The sequence below is a fragment of the Cordyceps militaris genome (assembly GCF_000225605.1).
Source record: "Cordyceps militaris CM01 unplaced genomic scaffold CCM_S00001, whole genome shotgun sequence".
Taxonomy (NCBI): domain Eukaryota; kingdom Fungi; phylum Ascomycota; class Sordariomycetes; order Hypocreales; family Cordycipitaceae; genus Cordyceps; species Cordyceps militaris.
This window is the reverse complement of record NW_006271969.1, coordinates 4,913,430-4,932,184: the sequence shown is the minus strand read 5'-3', so window position 1 is coordinate 4,932,184 and position 18,755 is coordinate 4,913,430. Positions and strand designations below refer to the sequence as shown.

General features: G+C 54.0%; 5 protein-coding genes across 5 annotated transcripts; 3 read left to right on the top strand and 2 right to left on the bottom strand.

The window, feature by feature from the left end:
* Window positions 1–1,807: 1,807 nt before the first annotated feature.
* CCM_01529 (C2 domain protein) lies at window positions 1,808–5,584 on the top strand (the record flags this gene model as incomplete). Its single annotated transcript, XM_006666685.1, has 3 exons — window positions 1,808–2,110; window positions 2,163–2,677; window positions 2,740–5,584. 3 exons carry the CDS (start codon window positions 1,808–1,810, stop codon window positions 5,582–5,584), a joined length of 3,663 nt encoding a protein of 1,220 aa, XP_006666748.1.
* Window positions 5,585–5,686: 102 nt separating this feature from the next.
* CCM_01528 (short chain dehydrogenase) lies at window positions 5,687–6,754 on the bottom strand (the record flags this gene model as incomplete). Its single annotated transcript, XM_006666684.1, has 4 exons — window positions 5,687–5,776; window positions 5,836–6,151; window positions 6,220–6,628; window positions 6,700–6,754. The coding sequence occupies 4 exons, from the start codon at window positions 6,752–6,754 to the stop codon at window positions 5,687–5,689; spliced, it is 870 nt and encodes a 289-aa protein (XP_006666747.1).
* A 2,043-nt stretch (window positions 6,755–8,797) lies between these two features.
* CCM_01527 (putative lipoprotein) lies at window positions 8,798–9,733 on the bottom strand (the record flags this gene model as incomplete). The annotated part of the gene is made up of 1 exon (XM_006666683.1): window positions 8,798–9,733. The coding sequence occupies one exon, from the start codon at window positions 9,731–9,733 to the stop codon at window positions 8,798–8,800; it is 936 nt and encodes a 311-aa protein (XP_006666746.1).
* A 1,532-nt stretch (window positions 9,734–11,265) lies between these two features.
* Window positions 11,266–12,315, top strand: CCM_01526 (uncharacterized protein; the record flags this gene model as incomplete). The annotated part of the gene is made up of 1 exon (XM_006666682.1): window positions 11,266–12,315. The coding sequence occupies one exon, from the start codon at window positions 11,266–11,268 to the stop codon at window positions 12,313–12,315; it is 1,050 nt and encodes a 349-aa protein (XP_006666745.1).
* Window positions 12,316–14,948: 2,633 nt separating this feature from the next.
* On the top strand, window positions 14,949–17,041 carry CCM_01525 (serine/threonine protein kinase (Nrc-2), putative; the record flags this gene model as incomplete). The annotated part of the gene is made up of 4 exons (XM_006666681.1): window positions 14,949–15,801; window positions 15,859–16,158; window positions 16,214–16,595; window positions 16,660–17,041. The coding sequence occupies 4 exons, from the start codon at window positions 14,949–14,951 to the stop codon at window positions 17,039–17,041; spliced, it is 1,917 nt and encodes a 638-aa protein (XP_006666744.1).
* Window positions 17,042–18,755: the final 1,714 nt, after the last annotated feature.

The window sequence follows — 18,755 nt, the reverse complement described above, 5'->3', positions numbered from 1 at the left end:
TGATGATGGCGGTCATGGAAGGTGCCCAGGGAAGCCTGACAGACGACGGGTCATCGTCAACACCGGGATCCTCGACGCCGGGGTCTTCGACTTTGGGCTCTTCGACACCGGGAGCATCTTCTCCCTGCACGTCGGATCTCGTCGCCGAGGTAGTGCATATGTTGGGCGCCGAGGAGAGCTACGATGTCTACCGAGCGCGGCCATCCATGGACGCGCTCTATCGGCTGCCCCGTGTGGTGCGCCTTCTCCTGCAGATGGATGAGCAGCGAGCTAGTCGGGCGGTTCGCCGGCTGACTGTGCACCACGGCGCCGTGGCAGCCGGCTCTTCGCACACGCTGCCGCTCACACAGCGGATGGCGTCCTTGACGACAGCTTGCGGGCCGCCTCTTCCGTCCGCGCAACCGGGCCTCACCAAATGCGAAGCGCAAACCTCGCGACTTGGGGCTGTGCGCGAGCTGGGAGCTGCTGACGAGCTCGAGTCTCTGGCGCTGCGCTCGCCGGCCCGCCCAGGAGGGTACGCTTCCGGGCGTCGTGAGTTCACTGGCCGGCCGGTTGGTTCGGGTGCGGGCATGTAGTTGAGTTGATATAGTAAGTTATATGTTGAACATTAATATTAGAAAATTCGGAAGAGTTGGTACGAAACGACATTGCTAAATACTGAGTTAGAGTAATCTTGCGTGAACCGGATTCTGTGGCCTTCTCGAGCACCGGAAGAATACCGTCCTCCCCTTTACTTACAGTATAATGAGCCATATTCAATTGAACGGGTACATTTCTTGACAGTATTCCCCGCGTATTGGCCTGTTTCGCATCCCGGCGCGCGCCGGTTCCCATGTCCAGTACTTGAATGTTCATGTAGCATCGGTGGGCAGTGGTTCGTTTGACTCGAGTAAGAACACATCCGAGATGCACACTTTAGTGCTATTCAGTTATTAAGCTGAGCATCTGAGGCATTCAAGCATCAGATTAATATATTGTAGCCGCGAATTTCGATCAGCCACATCCGGTGTCGCTCGACTGCAGACTATTACGCAAGATACCCCGCCGATCGAAGTAGCAACCTAGATTAGCTGAAAAAGCCAAGATGTGACACGCCGTTGGCCCCTCAAGCAAACAAGGTTTGGCTCAAGCATGACAATCTTGCCCTGATTGCTGTTCAGTTACAACGCCACGGTTAGACTCTCCCCACAAAATCCAACACGTACCTGTACCTGGAGGATGGTGATGTAGAGAGCGGCTCAAAAGTGTAAGCATTCTTAAATTAAGGGAAAAAAAGCTTGGGTATGGTATATATTTAATTGACCAGAAATGATTTTCAAAATAATTTAATGAAAAGAAACCTGGCCTTGGAGACTGACAGAAAACCCACATCAGCGGCGTACAGGGATGGCTCGATCTGGAAGCCCCGCCGACAAGCATGCGGATTGCCGGTTTTAGCGGCTGTGGACCACTGGATTTACGTCATGGATGATGGGATAACGAGCTCAACCTGTCCAAGCTCATCAATTTGAGAAATGCCTGGAGAAACTCGGCAAGTTTCTTTCTCTCCTCATATTCCCCCTATTCTTTTCCTCCATCCTAAATTTTTTCCCATTTCAACTCTTTGCTGCTCATTTTAGTCTGGTTGATGTTGGTCTGGCTGTTTCTGATACGGACACTCCAGATACCAAACAGCAAACGAACAAAGCTGCTTCAGGAGTCCAATGCCGAAAATCCTCTAAAAAAGCATTGTGGAGCGAATAACTGACAATCTCGCTCAATTATCGACCATTCTCTCTTCTATAACAAATATACGAGTGTGGCCACTATGAACAACCCCAACCATGTAGTGCCCTCGGGCCAGCACTACTCCGGCCGCAATCGCGTGCCCAATATCCAGGAATTCATGGCTCAGCTCGACCGCGAGAAGCAAGAGCGGGACGCTGAGATTGATGCCCGCCTGCAGCCAAACGACCAGTCCGGCGAAGTCAAGGAGCACCAGCAACGCGACGAGAAAACCGAGAAGGCTGAACGCAAGGACGCTCGTTGGGTGCGTGATCCCGTCACTGGCAAGGACGTGCAGATTCGCGACGCCAAAATCGACTTTAAAAAGGCTACCGAGGACCCTCAGGTGAGTTGAACTTGTTGGCTGAAGAAGTAAGCGACTAAGTTCGGCGTGGCAGATGTCGATCCCAAACGAAAATCTCGGCAAAGACACCACTGTTCCCAAGCCCGCGGACATGTCTCGTGAGCAGTACCGCGAGACGATGGATATCTCTGCACCACCCGACCCCGTGCAAGAGGGAGCCACATCGGACGTGCCCATTCGTAGCGAAAAGACGTCGGTCCTCTTTTACAAAACCCCGTCCGTAAGCTACGAGCCCATGTTTGAGAGCCTCGAGAATCGCGCCAATGGCCTGTGTATTGGCATCTTTGTGGCCGTTGTCTTTATCGGCAAACTTTTCGGCGGCAGGCTCCTTGGACTGGTCCCCCTTGGTTTCTGCATCTCGGCTGGTGTCTTTCTCTGGTGCAAGGAGCTTATCCGCCAGGGCCGTGATGTTGAGTGGTCCAGCGAGCAGGCCCGCGGCGAGACGGCGAAGGTCAACCTGATTCCCGAGTCAGTAGAGTGGATGAACACGGCCATTGGCATAATCTGGGGCCTCATTAACCCTGAGGTCTTTGCTGCTGTTGGCGATACGTAAGTCTAATTATGTGCTCATTGTCTCATCATTGAATAGGAAACAATTAACAACTGAGTAGCCTAGAAGATGTCATGGCGGCGTCTGTTCCTGGCATCATCGAAAACATTCGCGTCGCTGATATTCATCAAGGCAGCAACCCCCTTCGAATTCTGAATATGCGTGCGCTGCCAGACTCCCATGTCCAGGATATCAAGGCCGACATCCGAAAGCAAAACGAAAAGACCATGGACCCCAACGAAATGGCGGCCATGGAGCAGGCTGGCGAGTTTTACAACATGGAGGTTTCTGTTGCGTATCACGCAAAGCCCTCAGGCCAGGACGTTGCCTCCAAGGCTCGCAACATGGGCATGCAGCTTGTCTTTTATCTCGGTATTCGTGGACTCTTTGGTGTTCCTTTGCCTGTCTGGGTTGAGCTGCAAGGTCTGGTGGCCACTGCTCGCCTCCGACTGCAGCTTACACCGGACCCGCCATTCCTCAAGACCATGACAGTCACTCTCATGGGCGTCCCCAAGGTTCAGGCTGGATGCACTCCCATGATCCAGACCGGCGTTAATATTCTCAACTTGCCTCTGATTTCCAACTTTGTCAACTGGGCTATCTCGGCGGCGGCCTCCATGTACGTCGCGCCGAAAAGCTTGACGCTCGATGTTAGCAGCATGCTCACGGGCGACGACATCAAAAAGGATACCATCGCCATGGGTGTTTTGTATATCCGCATCCACAAGGCAGTGGATCTCAGCAAACAGGATCAACGCGGCAGCAAAGGTGGCGGCTCAGACCCGTACATAACCATCTGCTGGAGCAAATTCTCCAAGCCACAATTCTGCACTCGCGTAATTCAGGATGATCTGAACCCATATTTTGGAGAGAGCTGCGGCCTCTTGGTCACACCTGACATCATTCAGGCAGACGAACAGCTCTCCGTGGAACTCTGGGACAGCGACAGATCCTCCGCCGACGATGTTGTAGGCAAGGTTGAGCTGAGTATCCAAGAGCTCATCCAGCACCCTGGGAAGTTCTTCCCCCAAGTTTCCAAGCTCAAGGGAATGAACGCGGAAAGCAGCATGCCGGGTGAGCTGCATTGGGAGGTAGGCTTCTTTGGCAAGACTCTTTTCCGCAAGGCTCTACGAACGGACGAGCAGAACCCGAATCTGCCTGAAGAGGTAAAAGACAAGCCACAGACTGCGGAGCGCCAAAACGCCGTACCCCAGACTTCTGAAGAAGACGCAGCTCTGGTCACACCACCTGATCCGCTCTGGCCCTCGGGTATCCTCAGTGTTGTTGTACATCAAATTGTCGGCCTTGAACTAGCCAACGTCCGCGGCTCGGACGGGAACCGCAAGGGCAAGGAATACGAGCCCGCTCGTCCCGAGGCCGGCGAAGTGAAGGAGGCCGAAAGCAAGAAGCTTCCTAGCTCATATTGCACGATTCTCATCAACGACGATTTGGCGTACAAGACGCGTACCAAGGTTGTATCCTCGCAGCCCATTTTCAATGCTGGTACTGAGAAGTTTGTTCGTGATTGGCGTTCCGCGATCGTAACCGTTGCCGTTCGCGACTCCCGCCATCGACAGCACGACCCTCTCATCGGGGTGGTTCCTCTCAAGGTCTCGGATATTCTACAAACAAGCAGCGAAGTCACTCGATGGTACCCTCTCGATGGCGGCATAGGATTTGGTCGCGCCCGTATCTCGCTCTTGTTCAAGTCGGTGGAGCTGCGCCTACCGCCACCAGAAATGGGCTGGGAGATTGGTACTTTTGAATTTACATCCGACAAGATTGAGACAGTGGGCTACGCGCCGTCGTCAAAGGCCAAGCTACGCTTTCGCACAGGTGGTTCGACGGCCAGTGTCCGGCGCTCGTGCTCAGCCAGAGTCGGCGACAACATGACGTTTGACGTGAGTGGTAACGAGAACAGCCACGAAATCCGCCTGCCTGTGCGCCACCGATACAGATCGCCTGTATTCCTCGAATTCCACCCCACGGGAAAGCGCCATTCGGAAGGGTTTGCTGCCATTTGGCTAAAGGACCTGAAGGACTCTGACGAGCAAGAGTTTGACGTGCCTCTGTGGAAGTGCAACAATTCCCTGCGTCTTGCTCAAAACTACATTACCGAAGAAAACTTCAAAGAGGTTCCCGATCTCGACATTGAAGAAATCGGTCGCGTCAAATTTCGCGGCCGCTTCTCGCCAGGCACAGACTCCGACCACATCCGCTTCGTCAGCGACAACGACTCGCGAGAGACCATTGAAACATGGGAGGCATGCTTTGCGGAAGGTGTTCGTGAAAAGGAAGTCAAGACGGAGGTGCCACCGCTGACTCAGGAGCTTCATGATAACTCGTTAACACAAGGCCGCGACGTTCTCGCGCAAGCTACCGATCGAGAGCGCAAGAGGTGGCTGGCCAAGGACGGCACCGACTGGACTAACGCCTTTGGCGATGACCCTTCTCGGGCAATGGCCGGTAGGAAACATGGCGACGGAGATGACGATGTACCCGACGAGTATGAGGCCGACGACGATGCGGACAGCGATGAGGAAACTAGTGGTAGCTCCGGCCCCGCCACGGACGCGTCACTAGGAAGAGGAGGGGATCTTCAGTCCGCCAACGCAACACGAAGCAGCTTGAATGATACTGCCGACGGCCGTGTGTCACTCGAGACCACTGAGACAGCCGCCACGGGCGTGAGCGATGCGTCGAAGAAGAGCCACGGACCACTCTCGGCGATCAAGGAGTACCGCGAGAACAGCCGTGATTTGCACCGCAAGCAGCGCGGGCTGATGCAGTGGCGACCGATGCGCAACGTGCAGTTTGCCAAGGATGAGGTCAAGTATCTCGCACGCAAGGTCAAGAACATGACCGCTCTGGACGGCCGTAAGCCAGACGTTGAGACGGAGGTTTAGAGATTGCTGTCATTAGTTGCATCGACATTACGTGGTCATCATAAATTGGACGTTTTTGGTTGAATATTGTTTATCGTGTGTATTATTAGGACTGTAGCCACATCAGAACTTTTCTACGGATGGACGCAGATCCAACTCCTGTGTAAATGCCGATCTGGGCTGTGTGTGCAGATACCAGTAGCTCTCGGCAATCTAGCCCTGGTGTTAGTCGCTTGGTCTGACAGAAAAGTAAACAGGGACAGATGACTCACAGCATCGGGGCTAATCTTGCCATCAGCCACGCCGCCGTTGGCCACACGGTCCTTGCCCCACGGCGTGTCGATGCTGCCATCAATGATGGTGTAGGCGACATGCACGCCGCGGGGGCCAAACTCGCGCGCGAGCGACTGCGTGATGGCGCGCTGCGCAAACTTGCCCGCCGCAAACGCGGCAAACTTGGCGCTCCCGCGCAGCGCCGCCGTCGCGCCCGTGACGATGAGCGTCGGCGGGTACTTGGCGGCGACCTCTTCCTCGCCGGCCTTGAGAAGCAGCGGGAGCGTCTTTTGCGCAAAGTAGAACAGGCCCTTGCTGTATATCCCCCGCCAAACGTTTAGCCAACACGAAGAGAGAACAAAGGGACGGAATAAACGACTTACGCGCCAGTGCTCAGGGCTCGGTCCAGATCCTCGGGGGCCAGCTCCAGAAAGGGCTTGTAGGAGAAGCCCGCCTCGGCGTTGTACACGGCGGCGGCGAGCCTTGCCTGGGGCCACTCGCGCGCGACGCGCGCAAAGGCGGCGTCGAGGGACTGCGCGTCGGACACGTCGGTGCTGATGCCGAGCGCGGTGCCGCCGGCCTGGGTGATGGCCGCGACGACGGGCGCGTAGCTCGACTCTTTGCGCGCGAGCAGCGCGATCGGGTAGCCCCGGGCAAAGAGCCGCGCGACCGAGGCGCCGGTGCCGGAGCCGACGCCGACGACGACGGCGTAGAATGTGGGGGTGGCCATGATGGTGGAGATTGAAAACTTGTTGAGGCACGGGTCGAATGGTTGCCAAAGATGAAACTGGACTGAATAGCTCGGAAGGGGGGCCTTCTTGTATATACATGTAGCAAGGTGACGGCGCATGCACGGTGCTTACAAATGCTCGATGACGACAAATGGCGCCAGACCAGCACCTGCCTGGATGGAGCCATCCTGAAGGTGTCTTGTGCCATTTTTGCTGATAAATGTGCTGCTGCTAATCATTCGCTCTGCTACGTCTCCTATCCCCGAAATAGTTGATCGGGGCTTGATGACTCTAACAGTCCCCTCACCATGGTGACGAAACAAAGCAGCTGTCAATGACCAACTGTACTTGAAACAGCGCCTTTTGATTTAGCCCTCATCAGTATATTACTAGTCTTCAATAACCCTATCGTAGTTATTTTATTGTCAGTCCGTCCTCCTTACTGTCGTTGTTTGGTCGTGGTCACTCCCATGCCATGCTGCCTCCGGTTTAAGCTAGACTTTCCCCGCAATGTCGCGATGTCATTGATGTCGAAGTGTACTTGAATACCACTACTTATGATACAATTCGACATGAATACTTCAAAATATGTGTGCAATTACTGTATACATAAAGTAATTAATATTTCAGGCTGCAATGCGAAAAGACATCTCAGTGCCTGATGTAAGCAGGCGAGACGCCGCGAATGCACTTACACGATGTGTCATGGAATACTCTTGATCACGTCAATTTTCCGGTACAATGTCTTTTTATTCACCAATAGCCCCGGATTGCCATATACCCACTCCACTCTCCTCTTCTCAAGTCTCCATACGCGCGGCCAGATCTCTCATCATTGTCTGCGCCTTGCGGCCTCTGGTCGTGGCGTGGTGCCGACCAAACGTCTGCGCGCACAGCAGGAGTGCTTTTGGCTACCGCGTCTGCGCGGCGGCTACGTTTCCCTGCCGTCGCGTACAGCTGCGCCATGTTGCTCACGATGTGCAGCGTGCTCTCGCACGCGGCCGGGGTCGCGGCTCATCCGGAACGGGAGCCGTGTCCATCGGCAGCCTGATCTCTGCTCCGCCGCGATGTTCGAGTAAGGAGGGAAGGGATGTTGGAAAAGGCAGCTTGCGACCTCTCCCCCCCCTCCGAAAACTGAGAAAAGTTCAGATGATGTGTGAGACCCGACCCGACGGGAATAACGGCGGCGAGGCTGAATGTGATCAGCCAAGCCCACTTGCCCACTTCAGCTGAAGTGTTCGATCTGCAAGGTACAGCAGCTCTTTCATCCAAGGTAAATCACTTGGGGCCAAATTGAATAATAGTGAGCTGATTTGATATTATGAATTATCATGAGATGAGTATAGAATAAATAAAGTGTTAAAAAAAGCCGATGTTGACGAACCCGCGGGGCCTCAAATTGGCGACTTCCGGTGACTAGCGAATGAAGCTTGCGGGTATAATGTCCTCCTTGAAACTTTCCAACAACCAACATGGCACTTCTCGGTCCTCGCGCGGAGAGTACTCAATAAACAACTCTTCCCTATCCCTGCTTACAACCACAAAGTATTTCGCCAGCGGATCTTGTGCAGCTTCAGTAGTCGACCCTGTTCGTATAATCACGTCGCCATTGCGCAATCCAGCACGCTCTGCATGTGACCCGGGCACAAGACCTTCAACGATACGTCTCGACACTGACAGCCTGCTGTATCCAAACTGGATGACGGGTTGCCTCGTTTCGCGAAGCACATTCCTCGTCGATCCCACACGCCGGCCTGCCAGGTTGATGCTTGGTCTGCCAGCAAAGACGGCCTCCAGCTGAGCGGCGCAGTCGACTCTGCCATGCAAATAGTACCCAATACTCGCGAGCCAATCTTTCTGCTGCACCTTTTCGCCTCGCCGCCACCGGGACGAGAGATCAAGTATGATGCGGTCGAAAAGACCCGAGGAATTCGAATCTGGCTCACCAGGCAGGCGTCGCAACTGATCATCTACCAACAAGAGATACACAAACCCACGATCATACGGTATCCACTCGGAATACCATGATGTAAAAAAATACTTCAATGCATCATCCATGGAAATGTGAATTTCTGGATTCGCATAGTATCTGTACAAGCTAGCGTTCACCCTCGTAGTTACGTAGGATGGAGGGACGAGGCCGAAGCGATACGGTAGGAAGGTTGCGTAGTAATCGGCAATACCTGGCAACAAGTTGTTAGTCAACGCCTCCACAAGGAATACGAGGGTGTCATCGCTTGCCCTCAACGAACCAGGCGTTCTCCTCGCCATTGTCCTCATTGCTCAAAGCTGTGAAGCTGTGTACCATTTCATGTGCTAGAAGGCCTATGACCTCTTCGTCTGCAGCTTCCAAGATGGAGTCACTGTATTCAAGGATATAGCTGCCGAGAAAGCTTGACCCTCCCCAGCCTCGAGGAGAGGTTCGGATAAAGACGCGATATGAGCCATCCAAGTCTTGGAAAAATTCTGCCATTGGCGTGTATAGTTTTGTGTTGAAACCTCTGAGGCGTTGAAGAACTGGTGGAAGGTTGCCAAACCAGTAGGTAGCACAAGTGCTAGGCGAAGAGTGCAGTTGCGGCGCAGGAGGGGAGCTTTGGATAGGTCCAACCATGAAAACAGAGCGCGTAAAGGTGTCGACTGTGCCAACTTGTTCGACCCGGAAAGGGCCCTCTCCATAAGTCCAGACAGTGCGTGTCCTTGGTGGTGCCACAGACAGATCCCAGCTTACAGCATGGGTAAAAAAGCTGCCTTGAACTACTTGAGGCAAAAACCAGCCACCTGTGCCGACAAGTCCTCCCTGGTCAAGACGCAAATCGACTCTTGGACCGGGTGCAGTATGGATATCAACTTTGCGAGGAAAGACGTCCATTTTCATGGTCAAGTCGCTGACTGGATCTCTGCCGAGGCGCCATTGTTGCAAGGTGCTAGTTTCGTCGACGAATATGAATGGCAGGCGCCCGACAGTATCCGTCGCAAATATGTCGGACTCTGAATAGCGATGAGCGGCAAAGTTGCCAAACCAAGTCGTATAGCTCAAGTGAGGATTTGAGCCGGCCAGGGCTGACTTGGGTATGGTATACGTGACCGAGAGGTGCGAAACGTCGCCCTCTGGTGTGAAGTTTGGCCGGATTCTGAGGGAGAGAACCGGGTAGTATTTCTTTTGCATGGCGTACGGCTTCATTCAAAGACGCTGATGGGAGGAACATGAAGAGGGACAATGAAAAGAGATGCCTGGGGCCTCTACGGTTATTATTACCTTGGTAGGCTCGGAGTCCGGCAGGGCAGGCATCCATAAACCTGGCGCAGCCTCATACTGGGGCCGATCGAAGACAAATAAAGCGCTTAATAACTTGATCCGGCACTTGGGTTGCTATTGCTGGATGGAGGTCTGCCCAGAGAAAACGGGGCACTCCTCGGGCCGCCGTCGAGCGATACTGGCTGGCATATGACAGCAACGCCAATGACTGTGAGCATGCGATGCGGGCTTGGTTGGCGGTCTGCAAAGGTGTGCCGAGAACGTCAAGGTCATTATTGACACGTATAGTCTGGCGTCAGCCTGGTGCAAGCGTGCGTGTGTGGTGACTCGTCGTGCTAGAGTGACTCGGGATCCCTCGCATGGCGTACCCGGTTCCCGCCCGCGCCATGGCAGCCTGCGAGCAGGCAACAGCTTCCCTTGCACGGTGGCGGTCGCGGTCTCACGGCCAGTTTGGCGGGACCGTTGGATTCTCCATGGCCCCGATTGATAACCGGATCCTGGATTCTGTCACTCTGTTGCAGACATTGGTCCCCTTGTTGAGGAAGATGAACCGCTGGCTGTGGTTTCCAGCGCGGCTGCACTGCAAACGCAAGCTGAGCCCCGCCAGAGACGAGATGGCTGCCGTCGAGTCATACCGGCCGACCGGGCGCACGGCTCGGAGAGTAAGACGATGATCAAGTTAGTACACAGCCAGTAATCGATCGAGGTTGGCCGGTGTGGATAAATTGAGGCAATTGGCTGTTTTGATGTTAAGGCTCCCAGTTAGCCCTGCCAGGAAGTGGATTTTCATAGGGCCAAAAGGAACTGCTGCGACTGGTGCTCGGCGGGCGTGAAGCCCCCCCCCCGGCCTAGCCTAAACAAATCACATCAAGTTTATAAAATAGCAATTTATTACCCCTATATTGAATAGCTATAAACTGTTATTCTAGTACTCTGAATGAAGAATTGAAGTTTTACTTCCTGTTAAATTGAGTAATTTAAAGAGTTAAACCTATATATTCTTTTTAAAGATCTTTAGGAATTAAAGGGGATATATTTAGAATAGATAGAATAGATAGTATAAATATGTTAATAAAAACTCTACTCTATTAAGATATCATAATTTAATACACGCCTCTTTCTGTGAACTCTCTAAGAAAATAAAAAATGTATATCCCTGAAAACTATCCCTTTTAAAGCTTTAAACTATTCTGGCTAGTCTAAACGCCCCACTATTAATCATTATAAGATAGTGAGTGTCATGTTGGGGCGACTTTTAGCCCCCTACTCTACGGATAGCACCTTCAACGATCACGCTTCCTTGTTTTGCCTGGTTTGTGGCGCCGGCCGAACAGCTCGATTCCCATTGTGTGAGCTACGGGGTATCTTTTCACACAGTTTCCCTACCTGAATTCGTATCGGGACTTGCGTGACTCACGGGGCGCGATGCCGGTGGCGCCGCCATGGACCTAGATGAACACTACGCGCCGTTCCCAGGAGCACACGCGACGCCCACCAAGCTCGCGCGTCCTGAGCCTGATGTCGAGGAGCCATCACGACACGCCATCGTGCCAACCCTGGTGTATCATAATGCAGAGGTCCAGAAAGCGCGCCCAGCGGGGCTTCCTGCTGCACAGTCCATGCACAAAAGACCATCGTTATCGGCACCGGCACCAGTATCCGTGGTACTGAGACCGTCGTCAATCAAGGCGCATGAGTACGCAGAATACGAGGTGACGATACAAGGTAAAAAGCAGAAGTCGCTCATATTGCAGCAGAACACAGCGGCTAACATGAGCCTAGAAGCTGCCTCTACAAGTGATGGACCGCCGCGCAAGAAGAGAGGCCGCCCCAAGGGGTGGAGAGCCAGCGTGGCATATGGCGACGTGCGAGGCAGTGTGGGATCTAGTACAGCTGTGCGTGGCGGGCGATCTGGCAGGCAAAAGCACGTTCCAAACTACTCGCTGAAGCGTCGTCGCAAGACTGTCACGCGGCCTGATTCGCCGCCGCCGAGGGAGCTCTATCTTGCGCTGAAGCCAACTTATTTGGGTTTCTTGTGCGAATGGTCCTGCTGCAAAGCGGACTTGCACAACATGGATACACTTCGTCGACATGTCCAAGCAGTCCACCTCAAGCCTCAAAAGCACCAGTGCTGCCTGTGGGGTACGTGCGCTGGGAAAGGAGTCACCCAGCATGCTGACCGCGCGGCGTTGGTCAAGCACGTCGAGCAGGCTCACCTGGTTCCCATGGCTTGGCACGTTGGCGACGGGCCAAGAAACAGCTGGAACTGGAGTATCAGGCCGGAGGAAGACAAGGAGACGATACCCGACTTTTTGAAGGACAAGGATGGCAACCAGGTGACGCCGTCGACGCGGGACCAGGTAACGGAAGACCGTTTGACGCACCGGGCGAATAGGAGGAAACTAAAAAACCTCATTATGCGACGAGATGAAAATTTAGAATCAGAGTCGTCGGATGCATCTGAAGACGAGGAGATGGGATCAGGGCTGTAGTGTATCTAGCGTTTTGCAGTTGGGCGTTTGGCGCTTTATTATCAGATGGATCGGGCTTAGATGGATGCCCGAAGTTTTACAACGGAGTTTTTCACCATACTTGGCAGCGCCAGGGCCAAATTCAAGGGAACAAGGGCATGTAAGACACAGTCACTCGAGACTCTAAACCTACTATAATTAGCCCAAGACCTGGAGGGTGGCCATGGCGGGCTCTGGATGCAATCTAGCTGGGCTGGAAGAAAAGTGCCGCTTGCCGTGCAAGTAAAGACGAAACAACTAGAGCAAATTCCGACGCGTCAAGTGGCTGGCCAGGAACCAATACGGAGATGTAGTTGGGAACTTTTGAAATCGTCGCAAGGCTGAGCCACGCAATTCGGCTGTCGCAGCTCAAAGACAGGGGGCCACGTAGCTCGGTGACGGAGGCTAACTAATATTCTCCATAGCATTTCGGATTCGATAGAAGCAATTGGCGTGGTACAGACTTGGCGGACCAAGGGCGCAATCATCACTTTTAACAAAGTACGAATGTTAGAGGTTTTGGAAGGCAGTCCCGCCGGCAGACTTTGGAGCGCATAGACGCAGCTGCGATGGCCAGCATGGCTGGGGTATAACTAATAGCCGACGTTGCAATGGATACAACCAACAAGTGAAACATGGGTTACCTTATTATATAGACGAGATGACGGTATGGGCAAGGGTGGCGGAATTCATGGGAGACGCGACAGCGCGAATAATGCATACCTACTAGACGAAAGTAGGGCCTGGAGGGGGAATCCCAGGCTAACATTACTTACCTTAATAATATTAAACTAGCGCCATTTCCCCCGGGCGAGGCTCGGAGACTAGCTGGCGCTTGCGACGCACACATTGTTGTGGGTTGGGATGACGGGAGGAGTAAATGGAAGCCGAACGGGTTTAGCAGACGAGGCGTTGCCCTTCGAAGGGCTCTCACTATGTGTACATACCCAAATGAAAGAACTAAGAATATACAGCTACTTTGTTAATGAAAGGAAAAAAAGACCAGATGAAGAAGAAACCGGGCATTCTGTAGCAGTAGAGGCCTTCGCGGGCGGGCAGGGATTCTTTCCTCTGGCCAAGCATACCTATGTACGGTGTTAATATGATCATGGTGGTCTATAGCGATATCTCTACGCCGGTCAATAAGCAAACAAGACGATGTGGAAAGCGGCAAAGGCGGTTGCTTAATTGGGACCAAGGAGGCAGTGCAGATTGCAGGGAGCGACTATCCATATTGTTGGTCGCTATGGTGAGTTGAGGAAGAGAAAAGGGTTCGATGACATATTGGTCAGACAGTGTACCTTGTAGCAGCTCGCTGTAAACGATCATGATCGGTAATGAGCCCAGATTGTAAAACTGAGTTTAGCTCGATCAAATCAGTTGCTATACTTTACTCGACTTGTCTACGATCATGAGAAGAATAGGGGTTGAGGCGGCTGGTGTGTTGTATTTCAAAGCAGGACCATTGCCTGGGTACTCAGGTACAGGTAAGTAGTTGTGGTACTAGTTATTGAGTCAGTGATGACGAGAGCAGCAGATGCCACGTTGAACTGGTAACTATTGTATTTAGGGTATTGAGCACTGCCGAGTCGTACAGTTGTACCAGGGTGATGAACCCCATCGTTGGTCAGTGACATGCCAGAGTTGGACTCCACGGACGGCTCCTGACGCAGTGTGAAAGTTGTCTTTCTTCCTTCTCTGCTTCTATTTTTTTGTTGATTCGCAAAGAGTTGTCTCGCTGCGAGGCTCAGCTTGCTCCAGTAGCGCCTTGTCTTACAGCTCCGGCGTTTGGTTAGTAGGCACCTACATACAGGTAGTTTAGTACTCATGATAGTAGCTCAAGGCAAGCACCCACCCCATGTCCCGCCAAGGTGAATAATCAATGCCATCATATTCTGCCGCTCCCCAGTACTAGACCTATTCAAGGTAACATTCAATGCATCAACATAACCCACTGACGGCTTGCTACCTAATAAAAGTCAATGCTGATGACACTGATGGTGATTTACTGTTGGACGACTGGACCAGTGGGCCAACCCCAGCCCGGGACGTGACAGGCTCCAAGCCTCTAAAAGCCTCTAAGCCCCCAAGCCTCCAGAGGCTTAGTACCGTACAGCGAACTGTCCGTCAGTGTCCACTGTATTTGCCTACCAGCTTCAGGTCAACGGAGCCTGGAACTGAGTTGCTGTTTTAGCACAGCGCTGTTTTAGCACAGCGCTGTTTTATCTAGCGCCATCAGCCTTGATTGCTCAGCAACTGGACTGGAGCCAGGCGCCGTCCGTCCGTCCCCGACCGCCGAATCACCAATCTTGGCTTGGTGCCTGCTGGCTGTGCGAGCCAGGCAAGCAGGATGCACTAATGCCGTCCCATCTCCACTCTCCGCTGTCCCCTCTCGCTGGCATCATCGGCTTCCCGTTCCTCTTCTCTTCCCTGTCCCTTGAAGCCTCAATCCTCAATCCCTCCCGCTACCGCTCCGACTCGCAGCATCACGGCCACCCCATTGTCATCTTCTCCCTCATTCCACGGAAAACCATGGCATCGACGTTGTGATCCTCCTTACTCCCGTTCAAGATCAAGCAAATCTCCTCGCTCCGCGTCCCTTCCCGTTCCTCATCATGCCTCCCAAAAATTCCAACGGCGCCTCCGGCGCGGTGAGCCACCGATTACGCAGCTTCTTTCGCATCAACAGCCAGGCCGGCGACAAGGACAAGAATGCCGCGCCCTCAGGCGCCTCCTCCGCCGGCACCACCATCAACACGGGCGCCGCCGGCGACCACATGGCCAGCCCCAAGCCCTCGCGCCACACAAAGTTCTTCAGTAATACTGTCGGCCGACTTCGCGCACACACTGTCGCTAGCGAGGGTAACCAGCTCGATGAGGCCATGAGCCCAACAGCCCACGCCAATCCCTACTTTGTCCACCAGGGCCAGCCCGGCCTCCGCCACCACAACGACGGCTCCGTGCCCCCCAGCCCGCCCGATACCCCGGCCCTACATGTCTCCGGCCTCGACGGCAACCCCGGCGAGCACACAACCACCGAGACCAAGGAGGAGCTTGCCCGCAGGCTGCGACGAGTTGCCAGCGCCCCCAATGCCCAGGGCATGTTTGTCAATGATGCCGACAATGTCCTTGGCATCGCAGGCAACCGCCCGGGCACCGCCGAGCTCGGCAAGGATCCCGTCTTTCAGAGTCCCGGCTCCGGCAACGTTGGCCTCATCAGCTCTGCGTCTGCCATCGCCAAAGCTCATGCCGCTGGGCTGCAGGACACTGATACCCTCGGCGCTCTCCCCCCTCCCAAGGCTACCAATGCCACCTTCCGCCGAACATACAGCTCCAATTCCATCAAAATCCGCAATGTGGAGGTAAATCCCTCTAGCTTTGACAAGATCAAGCTTATTGGAAAGGGAGATGTCGGCAAGGTCTATCTTGTCCGCGAGAAGAAGAGTAATCGTCTATACGCAATGAAGGGTATGTATCATCCTTGACTCGTTCCTCCCCATCAACTGACCCATCTCTATTCTATAGTCTTGAGCAAGAAGGAAATGATCAAGCGCAATAAAATCAAGAGGGCTCTCGCCGAGCAAGAAATTCTGGCCACGAGTAACCACCCTTTTATTGTCACGCTTTACCACTCGTTCCAATCTGAGGACCATCTCTATCTATGCATGGAGTACTGCAGCGGTGGCGAATTCTTCCGTGCCCTGCAGACGCGCCCCGGAAAGTGCATTCCCGAAGAAGATGCACGCTTCTACGCTGCCGAAGTCACGGCAGCTCTCGAGTATTTGCATCTAATGGGCTTCATCTACAGAGATCTCAAGCCTGAAAGTAGGTCACTTGGCATTACCACCACGAACCCTACCCCTTCTAACGTACCTCCCAGATATTCTTCTGCATCAATCTGGACACATTATGCTTTCGGATTTCGACTTGTCAAAACAATCCGATCTCGGCGGCAAACCAACCATGATTGTTGGCAAAAATGGAGCGCGAACCGACGCCCTCCCCACCATCGACACCAGATCGTGCATCGCCAATTTCCGCACCAACTCCTTCGTCGGCACCGAGGAGTACATTGCGCCAGAAGTTATTAAGGGTAGCGGGCATACAAGTGCCGTCGACTGGTGGACACTGGGCATTCTCATCTACGAAATGCTCTACGGCACAACCCCTTTCAAGGGCAAGAACCGCAATGCGACTTTTGCCAACATTCTCCGCGAGGACATACCCTTCCCCGACCACGCTGGTGCTCCGCAGATTTCAAAGTAAGCAAACGCGCAAACTTGCATATCGACTGCGCCGCGTTCAGTTATGCTAACAAACCCGCAGTCTCTGCAAATCTCTTATTCGAAAGCTTCTGACCAAAGATGAGAACCGACGACTAGGCGCCAGGGCAGGCGCTTCCGATATCAAAGTCCACCCCTTCTTCCGCACCACGCAATGGGCTCTTATTCGCCACATGAAGCCCCCCATTGTTCCTCATGCTGGCCGCGGCATCGATACTGTCAATTTCCGAAACGTAAAGGAGAGCGAAAGCGTCGATATCAGCGGCTCCAGGATGCCAGGGGTCCCCCTGGACAGTGGACTTTCCACCCCGGGCAACGAAATCGCGGACCCGTTCCTCGAGTTCAATAGCGTCACTTTGCACCATGACGGCGACGACCACGGCCATCATGAGCACCACACCTACCACACCGGCATCGAAACCTAGCCACAAAACAACAGACCTTGCCGCCAGGCTTGCTCATCAGCAGATATGTGTACACGACCTTGCATTGAGTTATTAGAGTTGCATTCGGCCGCTTTTTATGTATTTCAGCCTATTTTTTATTTTGGTTCTTGAGCCGTCCTTGTAACGACTTGATGGATAGGCGAGGTAGCAGGTACTCTTGAGTGCTCTCGCTCGAGCACTGTGCGTCTGCCAAACTTGGGACCGGAAATATTTGCCATGTCTAACACATTACACCAAATATTTCATCGGTTGCCTTGCATCATCAAAAACAAAAAAACGCGGCGTTTGCGAAATTGTATGTTTGAATGGCGTTCCGGGAGCAATGGAGAGGCAAGCTGGGAAATGGTGTATTTCGTTTGAATCAATCCTGCTTTTCCTAGTTATTTCCAGTTTACTACAGCTGATATCTGAATCTATCGATACGCATGTCAGTTTTCAAAATCATCTGTCCAAAAACCAGTTGCTCCTTTTTTCTTCGATTGCAGGACGTTTCTTGTCAGCTGTCGTCTCGAGCGAGAGAATAGATGACATGGTGACTTTGGCTTGTGGCGCATGACCACCTCAGGCCTGGCGTATGATCACCATGAGGTCGCAACACACGCAAGCGTGACAGTGTGTATTCGAGAAGGAGCAAATTTATTGAAAAATGTGTGTCTTCGGTCGCATGATGCAGACGTGTCAAGAGATGCCCATCGTTCCCGCAGCTGCGTGATCATTCCAACGTTGCCGGTGAGTCGAGTATATACCATGGCCCTATCTATGGCAACTTTTTCAGACTCTATGCGATGCTACGCAACAGTTGAAGACAACATATATTCAGCGTTCGAACTTACAAGATACAAACCTAAAAAAAAAGAGGACAGCTGCAGCTAGTATACCTACCATGTCGCAACGTCGTCGCAAGCCGCTCTCCCCTTACCTCCCCGGCGCCGACGACGGCATCGCGCCCCTCGGCTACGTCCTCGAGTGGACGCCGCAGTCGCACCACCGGCACCGCCTCGACACCATTGACAACCTGCGCTCCGAGCTCCTCGGCGGGGAGCCGTCGGGCGTCGAGCAGCTCATCGTGCTGCGCGGGGCCCTAGTGAGCAGCGACGTCAGCGACGCCCTGCGCAGCCTCGCGGGCGTCGACGGCGCCTTTGTCGAAGCCTTTGCGCGGGGCCGGCCGTTTCGTCCGCGCGACAGGGCGGCGCGCTGGTGGACCTGGCGGTACCCAGAGCAGGAGGAGGAGAAGACGACGGGTGCTGGCAGGAGGAGCGCGGTCGTGCTGAGAATGGCCGCGCTGTGGCTGTCGTCGCCCACCCCGGTTCTCCTCGTCGACACGCCCCTCGAGGCGGCGCTCGGTACAACCAAGAGGCACAAGTCGGCGCCGCGCCTGCGGCACCAAGACGCGGCCACGAGACGATCCGCGCTGCATCAGCAGTACGGTGCGGTGGCGGTGGCGCGGTATCCCACATCGCCGCGTGACGCGGCGCCGGTCAAGACGCTCGACGACGAGCTGGCCGCCGCCGTGGACCACGTGCAAGACGTGGTCCTCGAAGAGATGCTCGCCGAGCTCGTCTACGAGCGGTGGGCCGACGCCCTGCGGCTCGCCGCCGCCGACGACGACGGCCGAGACCAGCGGCGCCGGCGGCTCTGGAGCTACATGGCCGCCCTGGAGCGCAACCTCGACGACGCGCGGTGCTGCGCCGCC